Source organism: Bidens hawaiensis, unplaced genomic scaffold (assembly GCF_021521415.1).
Source record: "Bidens hawaiensis isolate Kalapana, Puna unplaced genomic scaffold, B.hawaiensis_p1.1 tig00019080_1, whole genome shotgun sequence".
NCBI lineage: Eukaryota > Viridiplantae > Streptophyta > Magnoliopsida > Asterales > Asteraceae > Bidens > Bidens hawaiensis.
Genome location: NW_027492897.1, coordinates 287,964 through 299,878, shown reverse-complemented (window position 1 = coordinate 299,878; position 11,915 = coordinate 287,964). Strand labels below are relative to the sequence as shown.

Below are 11,915 nucleotides of genomic sequence, written 5' to 3'. Positions count from 1 at the left end.
TGAATAATTTTACCCGATTTAACAGTTTTCGGTGCATTAAAGACGGAAACGGATCCCGCGGCCAATCGGGGCGTTTAAACCGAGCTCTAATTTCACGGATTTAATTAAATTATCGGTCAACCACTATTTTCGGGTCGTGTGTGACCAAACTCATTTTTGAAACGTAAAAACAGATAACCGTGCTAGGCACGCAAAACAAACTATTAGTAATTTTGACTGTTGAACTCTAAACGATATCACAATCTGAGTCCTGAGAAGTGTTTCTGGGTTAACATTGCCCCCGGAACGGTTACAGTACTGGGTTAAAGGTGTCCCCAGATGTACCGGTTAACACGGTTAAAATTATGTTAATAGTGATTGTATAGTAACGAACTTAGGGATCGTATTACAGATCCGGACTATTAGCTGGTGTACTGTGATACCTAATTGCCTACGATAAGGTGAGTTTAACGAGCCCCTTTTTCTGAATAGTTTTCAAATATTTTCCCGGGGCGGAAAGCATGTTACTAATAAAATGTTTAAGTACATACTGAACGCATGGATTTGCGTGTATTTATAAATATTTGATTATACGGGAATCGTACGGAATGGGTACAGTACTGGGTTAACAGTGTCCCCAGATGTCCCTAGAAGTGTTTCTGGGTTAACATTGTCCCCGGAATGAGTACTGTACTGGGTTAACAGTGTCCCCAGACAGAGGTTTCGCTTGTGGGCTCAACATAATTACATCGATACTATTATATTATGATATGGATTTATCATGGTTTATTCAAATTGTGAAACTCACCAACTATTCGTAGTTGACCCGTTTTCTTTACATGCTTTCTAGGTACTCCCAAACTGGAATAAGTGCTACATGCTTGATGATGCGTGCTTTTGTGGAAGCTTAGTGATCATTTTGTATTAAATATGTTAATGTACTATTGGTAAAACTTATGTGCTGTCGCCTAGACGATAACTAAACTCGGAACAATGTAATATGATGTGAATTAATGTAGTGGTGTTTTCTTTATAAGCAATGCTGTTGATATCAGATGTGTCTGTTCCATCCCGTTTACGTTTCCGCTACGGTTACGGGGTGTTACATATATTGTTTATGCGGAAAAACAAGTGCCAAATTAAGCTATAATATGCATGAGCAAGTCATATAACGTTTATAACGCAAGTCATCCAGTGAAAGTGGCGGTCCTACCCGCACAAACATTTATATTTCATTAAAATTCAAACATTACAAGAATGGCCGGGTATCTACCCGCCTACAGAAATATAAATCTATCCTAACGGTGGGAAGAGATCTCAAGGTTCAAACTTCAGGACCACTCCCTCCAAACCCACTTGTACCCGCACCATCAGTTGGCTGTGGCGGTTCAAGGAAAGTCTTGAAAAGGGTTAGCCCATCATCAGCAGCAGCAATTTCGTTCACCTTCTCCACCACTGGATGCGGGAAGGCAGCATACTGGTTCACTGCTTGGTCATAGGCAACTTCATTGTCCGCGTCGTAAAGAGGGAAGTTGGAAGGCGGGATGCTCTTCTCAACAAACCCCAAACCAAGCAAGAAACCAGCCTTTTCCCCATCCTCATGAGAAGCGTTGAGGGCTGCACTCATGGCATCGTCGTAAGATGTGTCCGTGAAGATCCGATGCACAACCTACAAAAAGAAAAAATATATCAAAACTTTTCTAAGTATAAAGAAAAGCGCGAAGACATTATGAAGCTACGCATACCTGCGACAACGCTTCTCGTAGAAGCCATTCTTTGGTAACCAGTGCCTCCTGGAGGGCAGCTTGAACTTGGTCACGGGCGCGTTCGGCTTCACTTTTGTTAAGGTTGGCAAGCAACACTTCCTTAGCAGCAGCCTCTTCAACGCCCTTTAGCTTACGCTCAGTGCGGTCAAGCATGCCCCTCTGGTCCAAGATCTCTTGGAGCTTCTTGGCATCTTCCACGGCCAAGGCATCATGAGCCTGCTGGAGCTTATCTAATTTGGCTTTAAGCTCCTCATTCTCGGCGCGCAGAGGCTCAGCAACAGCTTCAGCCTTGGTGGCCCTCTCGGTCGCGTTCCGCGCAGTTTCCTTAGCCAACCGAAGTATATTTTGACGAGCATGTAGTAAACTGTAAGGGTGATATCATTAGTAGTAAGTTTCTTGCCTAAGGAAAAGTAATTCGTACAAATCCCAATCAACCGAGGGACCCGTTTACTTACCTGGAGAAACTTACCAACATGTTATAACCTATAAGCCAAAGCATGCTACATCAAACTTCACATAAAAACTAAAGTGTTTTCATTCACAATCAAAGACAAACGATTTCAAGGTTAAGCTTAGCAATCATAGCTTAATCAAAACACCATTCAGGTATTTATACAAATCTATTATGTATAGGTTAAGTATCATTCTCAATCAATCAATCAGTCATGGTTTCCAACACCGACAATACAGGTGAATATATTAACCTTTCCAACCAATCAAAACATATTTATACTCGATAAGATGAACGGGTGTTTGTCTTAAAGAGTCAGTCAATATTTTCATGAGATTATGTGACCTCTAAAACATTATAATACAAAGTAGAGAATAAAATCAACTCAGACCAAATACACATGTGTCTGGATCCAAACATAACCGTTCAGCCTAATCATTCAAAGGCTACGTGGCCGCGGGCTAATGGTCATAACTAGTTTCCCATTAAGGGCTACGTGGCTCGGGAATAATTGTGTGTGTAGGGCAGTGGTACATAGACCGGAAGTAGAAATGCTTCCGCTGAGCTTGTCGAGAAAACTATATTTGTATTGTAATGTCATTCAAATGTTTTATAGAGTCATACGTGTTCACCAGCATATAGCTGACGTATTTTTCCAACCCATTGCATGTAATTAAGCATAAGTAGCAATAGCTAGGATTGGAGTCTTATGAAGATAGAATCGCGTACAAGATGGCTCCGTTTTAATAAACTAAAATCCTTGTAATATGAAACATATATTTTGTAAACTCATACTTGGGGTATTTAATTCCCGAGTAAATTTTCAATGTAAATTAATATTATATTCAAACCTAAAGTCTTCCGCAAAAATTAACCCATAACTCTGATACATTTACAAAATAGGTACCAACTTGTGGTCACACGCCTAGGCCCTAAATCGGGGTGTGACAGAAGTCTCCAACTTGGCAAACAAAAACAAATCCGTGAGTTATTCGTGGACATAGCAGATAATATTGGTGGTGAGAGGGGCCGGATGTTACAAGTGGTATCAGAGACACTCTTGTGTCGCTCGGGATGGTGAGGCAAACCTCATCAGAGACGGTGAGTCCCCGATGGTGTCGCGAGGTACACTTTAGGCAAATCTCACCTCCTGGATGGGATGGTGGGGCAAAACTCATCAAGGACGATTAGTCTAAAGGGGGGGGGGGGTGTAACATTCTAGGCAAATCCCACATCGGTCGTGGACAAGAGAGATACTTGGTTCATAAGTATATGCCAACGTTTTGGGTTTAACGGTAGTGGACGAGGGGAGAGCTCAACAGTTAAGCGTGCTCAACTGAAAGTAGTAGCAGGATGGGTGACCACCTGGGAAGTCTCCACCTGGGCAACCAAAAACAATTTCTTGAGCTCGTCGTGGGCATAGCGGACAATATTAGTGATGAGAGGGGTCGGATGTTAAAAAAACAGTTTTAACGATGTTCAAAACATACAATGTTGATCACTAGCATATTCTATACATGGTGTAACAATATATAATCCTCATTTAAGCTATTTATTAAACTCTTGGTGTGCATTATGTTTTCCTTTAAGTTTATGCTTCTTTTATTATCAAATAACTCCAAAAACAATATATTACTCTCTTTTTTAAAATTAATTATCCAAACAAATAAAACTTAAAAAAACGAGATACATACCTATAGTGAGTTATTGTAGAAAAAGCTTATTCCATTAATAAGCACATTTATGTTTAGTGAATGAAGGCAATCACGGAATGGATATGTAAGTACGTAACTAAATTAGAGACATCAAACAGTCAACAAGCTCACCATAAAGATAACCCTAGACAGATGCAATATTCTGATCAGTAAAAGATAAGCACATTAAGCTATGTTTAGTGGATGCGCTACAAAATGGGGCGTTTTTTATCATGTGGCGCCCATTCAACAACGAGGGGTTTTTTGTTTTAGTGGTGTTGTATCACACACACATTTGAATATAATAATAATAAAATATTTCTTGGCCGCCTTAAAATCATGTGTATGTCGCTTTGCATATTACTATTATGGATATGATTTAAGATATGATTTAAAACATATGATCGTGTATCACATTCATATCTTTGCCGTTATAAAAAATGGTGATAATCTCTGCACTAAGTCTAACATATAGCATTCTTGACTCAGTATCATGGTTATGTACTATTGTTTGTACGCAAACTTTATATTCATAAGCCTAAATTTGTGAGTTTATCATGTATTTTTGTAAGTGTGGGTTTTAGTTATAAGGAAAACAAGAACACATATGACCAACATGCTATTTTGACAAAGCAACAAAGACTATTATTTGATTGTAGATTGTGTCTGATTAACACTAAATATGATTTGAATTGCTAAAATTAGAGTTGTTTGGAATCATGCAAATTATTGTTTATAGGGTTAACTAGAAGTATATTGGAGTGGGTGGCACACACACGTGACATGGTAGGAGAAGGTATATCATACTTAGGAACCTTTATCCAGGAAGGTGATTCATTCTTTTCTCATCGGCATTCCACACATCTTGTTTCCAAAACTATTATAGCACCAAGTACATAGTAACATGTTGGTTTTCACATAAAACAAGAACATATCATATTATATTATGTCTTAGGTTCAAATCTTACACATGCATAATAACAATTCTTTAAAACCTTAAATAAGTGATGCACCGGTAAACATCTAAGTTAACCCTTTAGAAGAGATCTCAGATTCAAATCTTATTTCTATTGGATTTCTATCGTAACTTTTTGAATGACAAATCTTATTTCTACTGGTTTCTTATTGGCTAACATATATAGTATTGAATAGGTCCCATAGACTAATTAGGATTTTTGGAGAAATGTGAAAAGAAAACAAGAAAAAAAAAGAACTTTTTAAACTTAACTCGCTAGCTATAAAATACTCATAATTGAGTATCCTTTAGTGAACAAGATAATCCTATTGAAGAGTAGTTCAACTAGAACAAGTTCTTATTTTAAAAAATGCAATACCTTTCATGCTTGCCACACATTTGTAGGCCAGGTTCTAACATGTTTGAATGAATTGGTCTTCATATTGTAAGGTACAAAATAATATACATCATATAACTTTCACTTAATGATTAGATGTCGAATTAATCGAACTATTAGAGGTGGCAAACAATTTTGAAAAGAAATGATCAGCCAAAACAACATTCGCAGCATCAGAAGGATGAAATGCGTCCCAAAATACATATTCACTTCGGTTGTCACAAACATGTGCATATGATAAGCATAATCCTCCTACAGCCGTTTCGACTCCACAACACGACGTATTTGATACCTTGAAACCTAAACAGAAACACAATGCAACAATTAATTAAGTCACCATTTTTTTTGTCTAAGCAGCTTTCCTTTATTTTGATATTTTGTTGATCAACTATAGAAATTTAGAAGACACAAGCCGGGGCTTACCATATTTGCTAGGGTTTTCCACCAAATCTAAACCATCTTCATAAGTATCCACAAAAGTAAGTTGTACTTTTTTGAGCTGGACATTTAAGACGTTTATCAACCTTTTCATTTTTGAGTTAAACTGAACCACCCAGTTGTTCACTTGATCCAAGCATTGATTCGTGCTTGATTTCTCTCGTTGCGAAGGCATGCATCCAAGAGGTCCAAGCGCATGAAAGATCATCTTTCGTGCCCCAAGCGCGTAAAGCCTCTTTCATCACCAAAAACATAACACGCGTAAATACACTATTAAACATAAAGGATAAAACAAATCAATTTTAAAAATAAAGGATAACGAGTGAAATTTGGTACAAAGATAAAGGACAATTTCTGTAATTCTGTCTTAAACTTTAAACATATAGGAGTATTACCAACGAAAACTTACATGTATAATTTGAATCTAAATTTATAGCTAGCTTACGCTACGTTTTTTATTATCTCGTACATTTTGAAAATTTTAATTTCCAGAAACAATTTTATTTTTATTTTCGGGAGAGATTTAAAGTTATTAAAAGTTATTTTCTAAAATTTAAATATTATATACGATAAATAATCGAAGACAAAACTATCCCTAAAATTTAAAGGAATCCATCGGTAACCTATCTTTCATTTTTGTTAGTAAATAAACGTATACACTTTGGATAGTTTTACAAAAGTTGTCAGTGATCCGTCGGTATAGTAGTTTGCCGGTGATTTTGGTAATATCCGTCGGTAATGCATCCTAAATGTGACTACTCAGAGGCATTTTTGCGATAGCTGTTTACCGACGGATATCCATAGGTAACACTTTCATTGACGTCAGTGATACTTATTTGTTTTATAGCGTCTTTTAATTTCCACAAAACTGATAGTTTACTTGTTTTCCCCATTCTTCATGCTTACCGTTAACTGTTCTCCCAATTTCGAGCTTAAAATCCCCATAAACTGGTCGTGGGTGTATCTTCGACTGTCTGGAAGAAAAGGTTGCAGGAAATTGTTGATGTAATCGTTGCTACCTGTCGAAACCCAGAAATGTTAAGTTATGATCTCACTCAATTCCTACAAAATTAAGAGTTCTTACCCATTTCAATGTAATAGATGGCCTTATGTACAAGAAGATTAGCAGAATATGCTCCTATCTTCTTCTTGATCACCTTTATTGTGTTCTCATAATTACCTATTTGATCGTCAAAAGATATTCTTTGAATCTGTTAAATAATAATCAAATGAGTCCAAGAAAGAACAAATTAACAAAACCACAATATTCCAAATAATTTTGAACGGCGTTTGGATCGATTCGCGATAACTCTTTAGCTCACCAATCACCATTACCCAAATTCGAATCCTGTAACAGGATCAAGAGGAAACCCTTGAAGGAAAAACCCCTGACCACCGCATGCTGGCAGTACAATATTCCAATTAATAAACAAATCAAATCTTACAAAATAGACTCCGGTGTCATTTAGAATCCCAGCGCCACCGGAGGCATAATTAACTCCTTTTAACATCGCATCATCGTCCGGATTTAATGAAAGGTAAGGTGGTGGAGATGGAATTCCAAGCTTCTCAGCTGCAATGGAAGCAATAAAAAATTTAAAAAAAAAATCAAAATGGAGATTTTTAAAATGTAAATCAAAGAACTGCATGTTTACTTACGTACATATAATATCACCTATGGTCCGGCCGTTACTGAACCGGCCAGTGGGTTTTTTGTCTGTGTAATCGATACCATAGAACGGATAATCTGATCTAGCAAGTGAGTATCTCAAGTAGTTATTGTTGCCAACTTCTGTCAAAGAGTCGCCGAAGATGAAGAGGACGAGTGAATAAGGGGCGGGGGCAGAAGTGTTATTAGCTGCCATTGCGATGATCGGCGCAGCGAAAACTGCTAGAAGTATAATTAGGGGTATAGCCATGGTTGGGTCGTCTTTTATTGTTGGTTTCGTTTGGAATTTTAGTGGTAGATTTTATAGGAAATTGTGGTGTTTTGGTTAAAATTTTTTTGAAGAGGGTTCAGAAGTTTGTCTTGTTATATGATTCATGGGGTTTTAGGAGTTTTTGAGGTTTTCTTTCTTTTTGGGTGGAAATTAATATTAGGGCATGCTATACAACACTCACAATATAATCACACTTCATTTTCAAATGATCATTATAGTTGAACTAATACATATAAAGTATTGCGAATGAAAACGTGAAAATTTAACCCACTGAGAAAAATAAGAAGACGGATGGGGCCTAGTGTCACACCCCGGTTTAGGGCCTAGACGTGTGATTACAAGTTGGTACCTGTTTTGTAAATACATCAGAGTTGCGCTTTATTTTAGCGGAAGACTTTGGTTTGAATATAATATTAATTTATTTGAAAACTTCTCAGATAATAAATACCCGAGTATTTGATTTATAAATCGTATTTTGAATATTGTTTATAATATTTTAATGATTTAAAATTGAGCTATCTATACCTTGCGAGCGTCTATCATCATGAATGATTATGTTCCTTGCTACCTGTGCTAATATGTTTCCCTGAAATGTGGGAAAAATACGCCAACTATATGCTGGTGAACACGTATGACTCTATAAAATATTTTGACTGACAATTACAATACAATGATAGTTTTCTTTACTCTCAGCAGATGCATGGCAACATCTGGGATTTGTACCGCTCCCCTACACATACACAATTGTTCCCCCGAGCTATATGCGTATAGCCCCTTCAAGGAGAACTTCGTTATGACCGTTAGCCCGCGGCTTCCTGACCGTTGATTGATGGACTGAACAGTTATGTTTGGATCCAGACACATGTGTACTCGGTCTGAGTTGCTTTTATTATCTATATTGTATTATAACGTTTTAGAGAACATTTAATCTCATGCAAACATTGACTAACTCGTTAAACAAAAACCCATTCATCTTGTTGAGTATAAAATATGTTTTGACTGATTGAAAAGGTTAACATATTCACCTGTGATTGTCTGTTCTGAATGATTGGTGATCTCGTTTGAAACCTTGACTGTGAATGATTGATTGATTGACCTATTATAAAATAGGTTTGTATAAATATCCAGATCGTTACTTGATCCGACTACAGACCCTTAGTCTGGTTTTGATAGCTTTAAACCTTGATTGATCATTTGTTTGAATAAAATATTGAGACATATAGTCTTTTATTTATTTACCAAATCATATGCTGAGTTTCTTATTCATGAAGAAACATCTATAATCTGTTTCTTTTTCAAGAAGAAACATTCATTGACTGCTAGTATTGAATGTAAAATCTTATGTTTCTTAATCATAAAGAAACAACATTTTAATTGTATTCCATGAATATAAAATGCTATGTTTATTAATTGTGAAGAAACTATATTCTGACTATATCCTTATGAATGAAAAATTAGATGTTTCTTAATTGTAAAGAAACCTTACTATAATCTTTTGTATATTTAAAGCTTATAATTATGATCAAGGTTTGGACTATACCCCTGACTATGGTTTAAGTCATATAATATAATAATAAAATAATGACTTAGGCAGAACCCCTACCTTACACGGGTATTCGGAGTTTGATTACTAAGATTGGTTGAGCGGCACTTCTACTCTCTAACGCGTACTAGAGTTTAAACTATCGGAACCTTAGAGCTCGGCACGCACTACGATACTTAGCATGCAAATCGAGGCGACATATGGTGGCCATCGTGTTGTGCACGTACTTCGAGATAGATTGTCGGGTTATCTTCGGGTGGCACGCACTTCGAATTATCGTTGGTATGTGGCACGGATTACGAGGTAACAATTGTTGGGTCGGCACGGAAACCGAGGTAGAGAGAGTAATTTCTAGAGAGAGAATCTAGAGAGAGAAAGGTTGGTGTGAAAGGTGAAGGAAGTGCGCCATCAAAGCGCCACATTGCGCCCATCGTCCTTAGCCCGTGCGTGTCGGGTGCTTCGCACCCTCTGCTAGGACCACTGGTGCATGCTAGGTATATAAGAATATTATTATGGAAAATCTATTTCTTATAAAGAGCTTCCATTTCTTTACCACTTTTCATGTGGGATGGGTTTTAACTTCCCTATTTATACTCATGTGGAATGCTTCCACTTTCTTGCATCTTTCAATGTGGGATGAAATTTTCCTTATTCCATATCCTTAACATTAGATGACTTTATTTATGGGATAATTTATTTCCTTGTAGAATGATCTTGTTTTCTTTATTTAAATTTTCCCAACATTTATTTTAGGGAATAATTTTGATCATTCAACTTTACTTAATTGTCAAATTTGGATCAAAATTTTGGGGATGTTACACCTAGGGCAAGCTTTGCCCTTGCTTGTGTCAAAGATCATTTTCTGTAAACAATCATTTGAGTTTGAAGGTGACATAGATTAGTAGGGAAACATTTTAATATGATGATAACTAAGATTTAATTTCGATATATCTTTTAGTAACTATAGATAGAAGTATCATGGATAACAATATGAAATTCATCTTCTCAAAAGGTTAATACTTAAGAAAAAAGTAACGATTTTAAAAGGTGAGACTAAACATACGTATATATGTACCTCTATATGTTGAATGTTGTGGTCAAATGACTATTTTGGTTACTAATTTCTTAATGCTGCTTATGCTTTGTAAAATTCAACTGGTTTGTCCTAATTTCTACTTTAGTAAATGAATTGATGAATCGATCATGAAAATCCCTTTATTTAATAAACTAAAATCCTTAAACACATTCATTTAAAATGTTCATTCACTTATGTTGTTTATCTTCATACATTTATATATTCATTCAGTTTGTTTAACTATGTAAACTCATCACAATTTTATAAAAAAAGATTTCATTTAGCCTTTTAACTTGTAGACATCTTTTCAATTTGATTTTGAAAGGATTCCCCAATTGATCGAATCCTAAGTCATTAAAGAGCTAGGGCAGGTGGTGGTAGCAAGTTGCCAACTTAGACTTATTGATGTATACTTTTGGTATAGATATGTAGCACATCATTCATAACTCTATTTCTGGGATGTATGACTATGATGTACACCTTTGACATTCATGTATGAATGAAGTTTTATACATTCCACCGAATAACACGTACCACATAATGGATAATCTTCTCTATAAATAAAGCCAACTCCATGTAACACTTGAAGATATCTTCTTTGCAATGAAGATATTGTTATGCATTTTCATTATCTTCTCCACATTCTCACTTTACTCCGCCCAATCCTCATCCGCTGTCCTTGACATCAACCGCAATTTCATCAAATATGGCACAGGCTACTACATCTTGCCAATCATAAGCGGTAGAGGCGGCATAGCCTTAACACCCCCATCCATAAACCAAAAATGCCCGCTAGACGTGGTCCAAGAAAGCATTGGGGGGAGAAACGGGCTACCGTTAACTTTCATGCCAGCCAACACTAGCAAAGACGCTATCATTCGTGAATCCACTGATCTTAACTTTATATTCCCTAGTGTAACCATTTGTGGCCAGCCTCCTGTTTGGAGGCTGGAGGCTGTAAACGGGCAACGGCTCATATCGAGCCGTGGGACCGTAGGGAATCCCGGTATGGATACTTTAAGCAATTGGTTCAAGATAGAGAAGTATGGTGGCAATGGTTATAAGATTGTTTACTGTCCTACTGTGTGCAATACTTGCAAGCCAGCTTGTGGTGATATTGGTGTGGCTAAAGATGGGCGTGGAAGTCTGATTTTAAGTAATGAGCCTCTTGTGGTCATGTTTAAGAAGGCGTGATGTGTTATTTATCATCAAGAGTCATGTTACATGTAATAATGGCAGGTCGTCTGCTTTCGATGTTGTAAACGTTAATAAATGATTATAAATAAAACACAACCATATGTAATATACTAGATTTCATCTTTTGTAGAAGTTTTGAGTTGGATAAATATGCATTAATTAAAAAGTTTGGGAGGGAGAAATATGTAATTGCACCAAAACAAAGCATACCAGCCGAAAGGCTATTTTGCAATTAGAATCTCACTACAAGCAAAATCTTCAACGGTTACTAGCGGGAGCTTGAAACATTACCAATGACTAATCCCTCACTCATACGTCAGTAATTTTGTATTTTTATTAAAAAAATAAAATTAACTTCTTTTTTATTTTATAGAAATTAAATATAAATTCTAAACTTCATTTATTTCATCAAAATTAAATACAAATTATGACAGTAAAAAATCTAAATATTAGATATCTAAATGCAGTTAATATGTGTTT

General features: G+C 36.3%; 1 protein-coding gene and 1 pseudogene across 1 annotated transcript; one reads left to right on the top strand and one right to left on the bottom strand.

The window, feature by feature from the left end:
- Positions 1 to 5,193: 5,193 nt before the first annotated feature.
- On the bottom strand, positions 5,194 to 7,599 carry LOC143557668 (GDSL esterase/lipase At5g37690-like). Its single transcript, XM_077046686.1, has 6 exons — positions 7,344 to 7,599; positions 7,126 to 7,253; positions 6,765 to 6,891; positions 6,587 to 6,699; positions 5,666 to 5,915; positions 5,194 to 5,542 (listed from the first exon to the last, which is right to left on the bottom strand). The coding sequence occupies exons 1-6, from the start codon at positions 7,597 to 7,599 to the stop codon at positions 5,328 to 5,330; spliced, it is 1,089 nt and encodes a 362-aa protein (XP_076902801.1). The 3' UTR covers positions 5,194 to 5,327.
- Positions 7,600 to 10,624: 3,025 nt separating this feature from the next.
- Positions 10,625 to 11,586, top strand: LOC143557667 (kunitz trypsin inhibitor 5 pseudogene; annotated as a pseudogene).
- Positions 11,587 to 11,915: the final 329 nt, after the last annotated feature.

What these genes read in the sequence shown, in the direction of transcription:
- LOC143557668 (XM_077046686.1), bottom strand. Translation starts at nt 7,599, where the DNA reads ATGGCTATACCCCTAATTATACTTCTAGCAGTTTTCGCTGCGCCGATC. An exon ending in ATGACACCGGAGTCTATTTT is followed by an intron (nt 6,892 to 7,125) that starts GTAAGATTTGAT and finishes ATTATTTAACAG; the next exon opens with ATTCAAAGAATATCTTTTGA. An exon ending in CATCTATTACATTGAAATGG is followed by an intron (nt 6,700 to 6,764) that starts GTAAGAACTCTT and finishes GGGTTTCGACAG; the next exon opens with GTAGCAACGATTACATCAAC.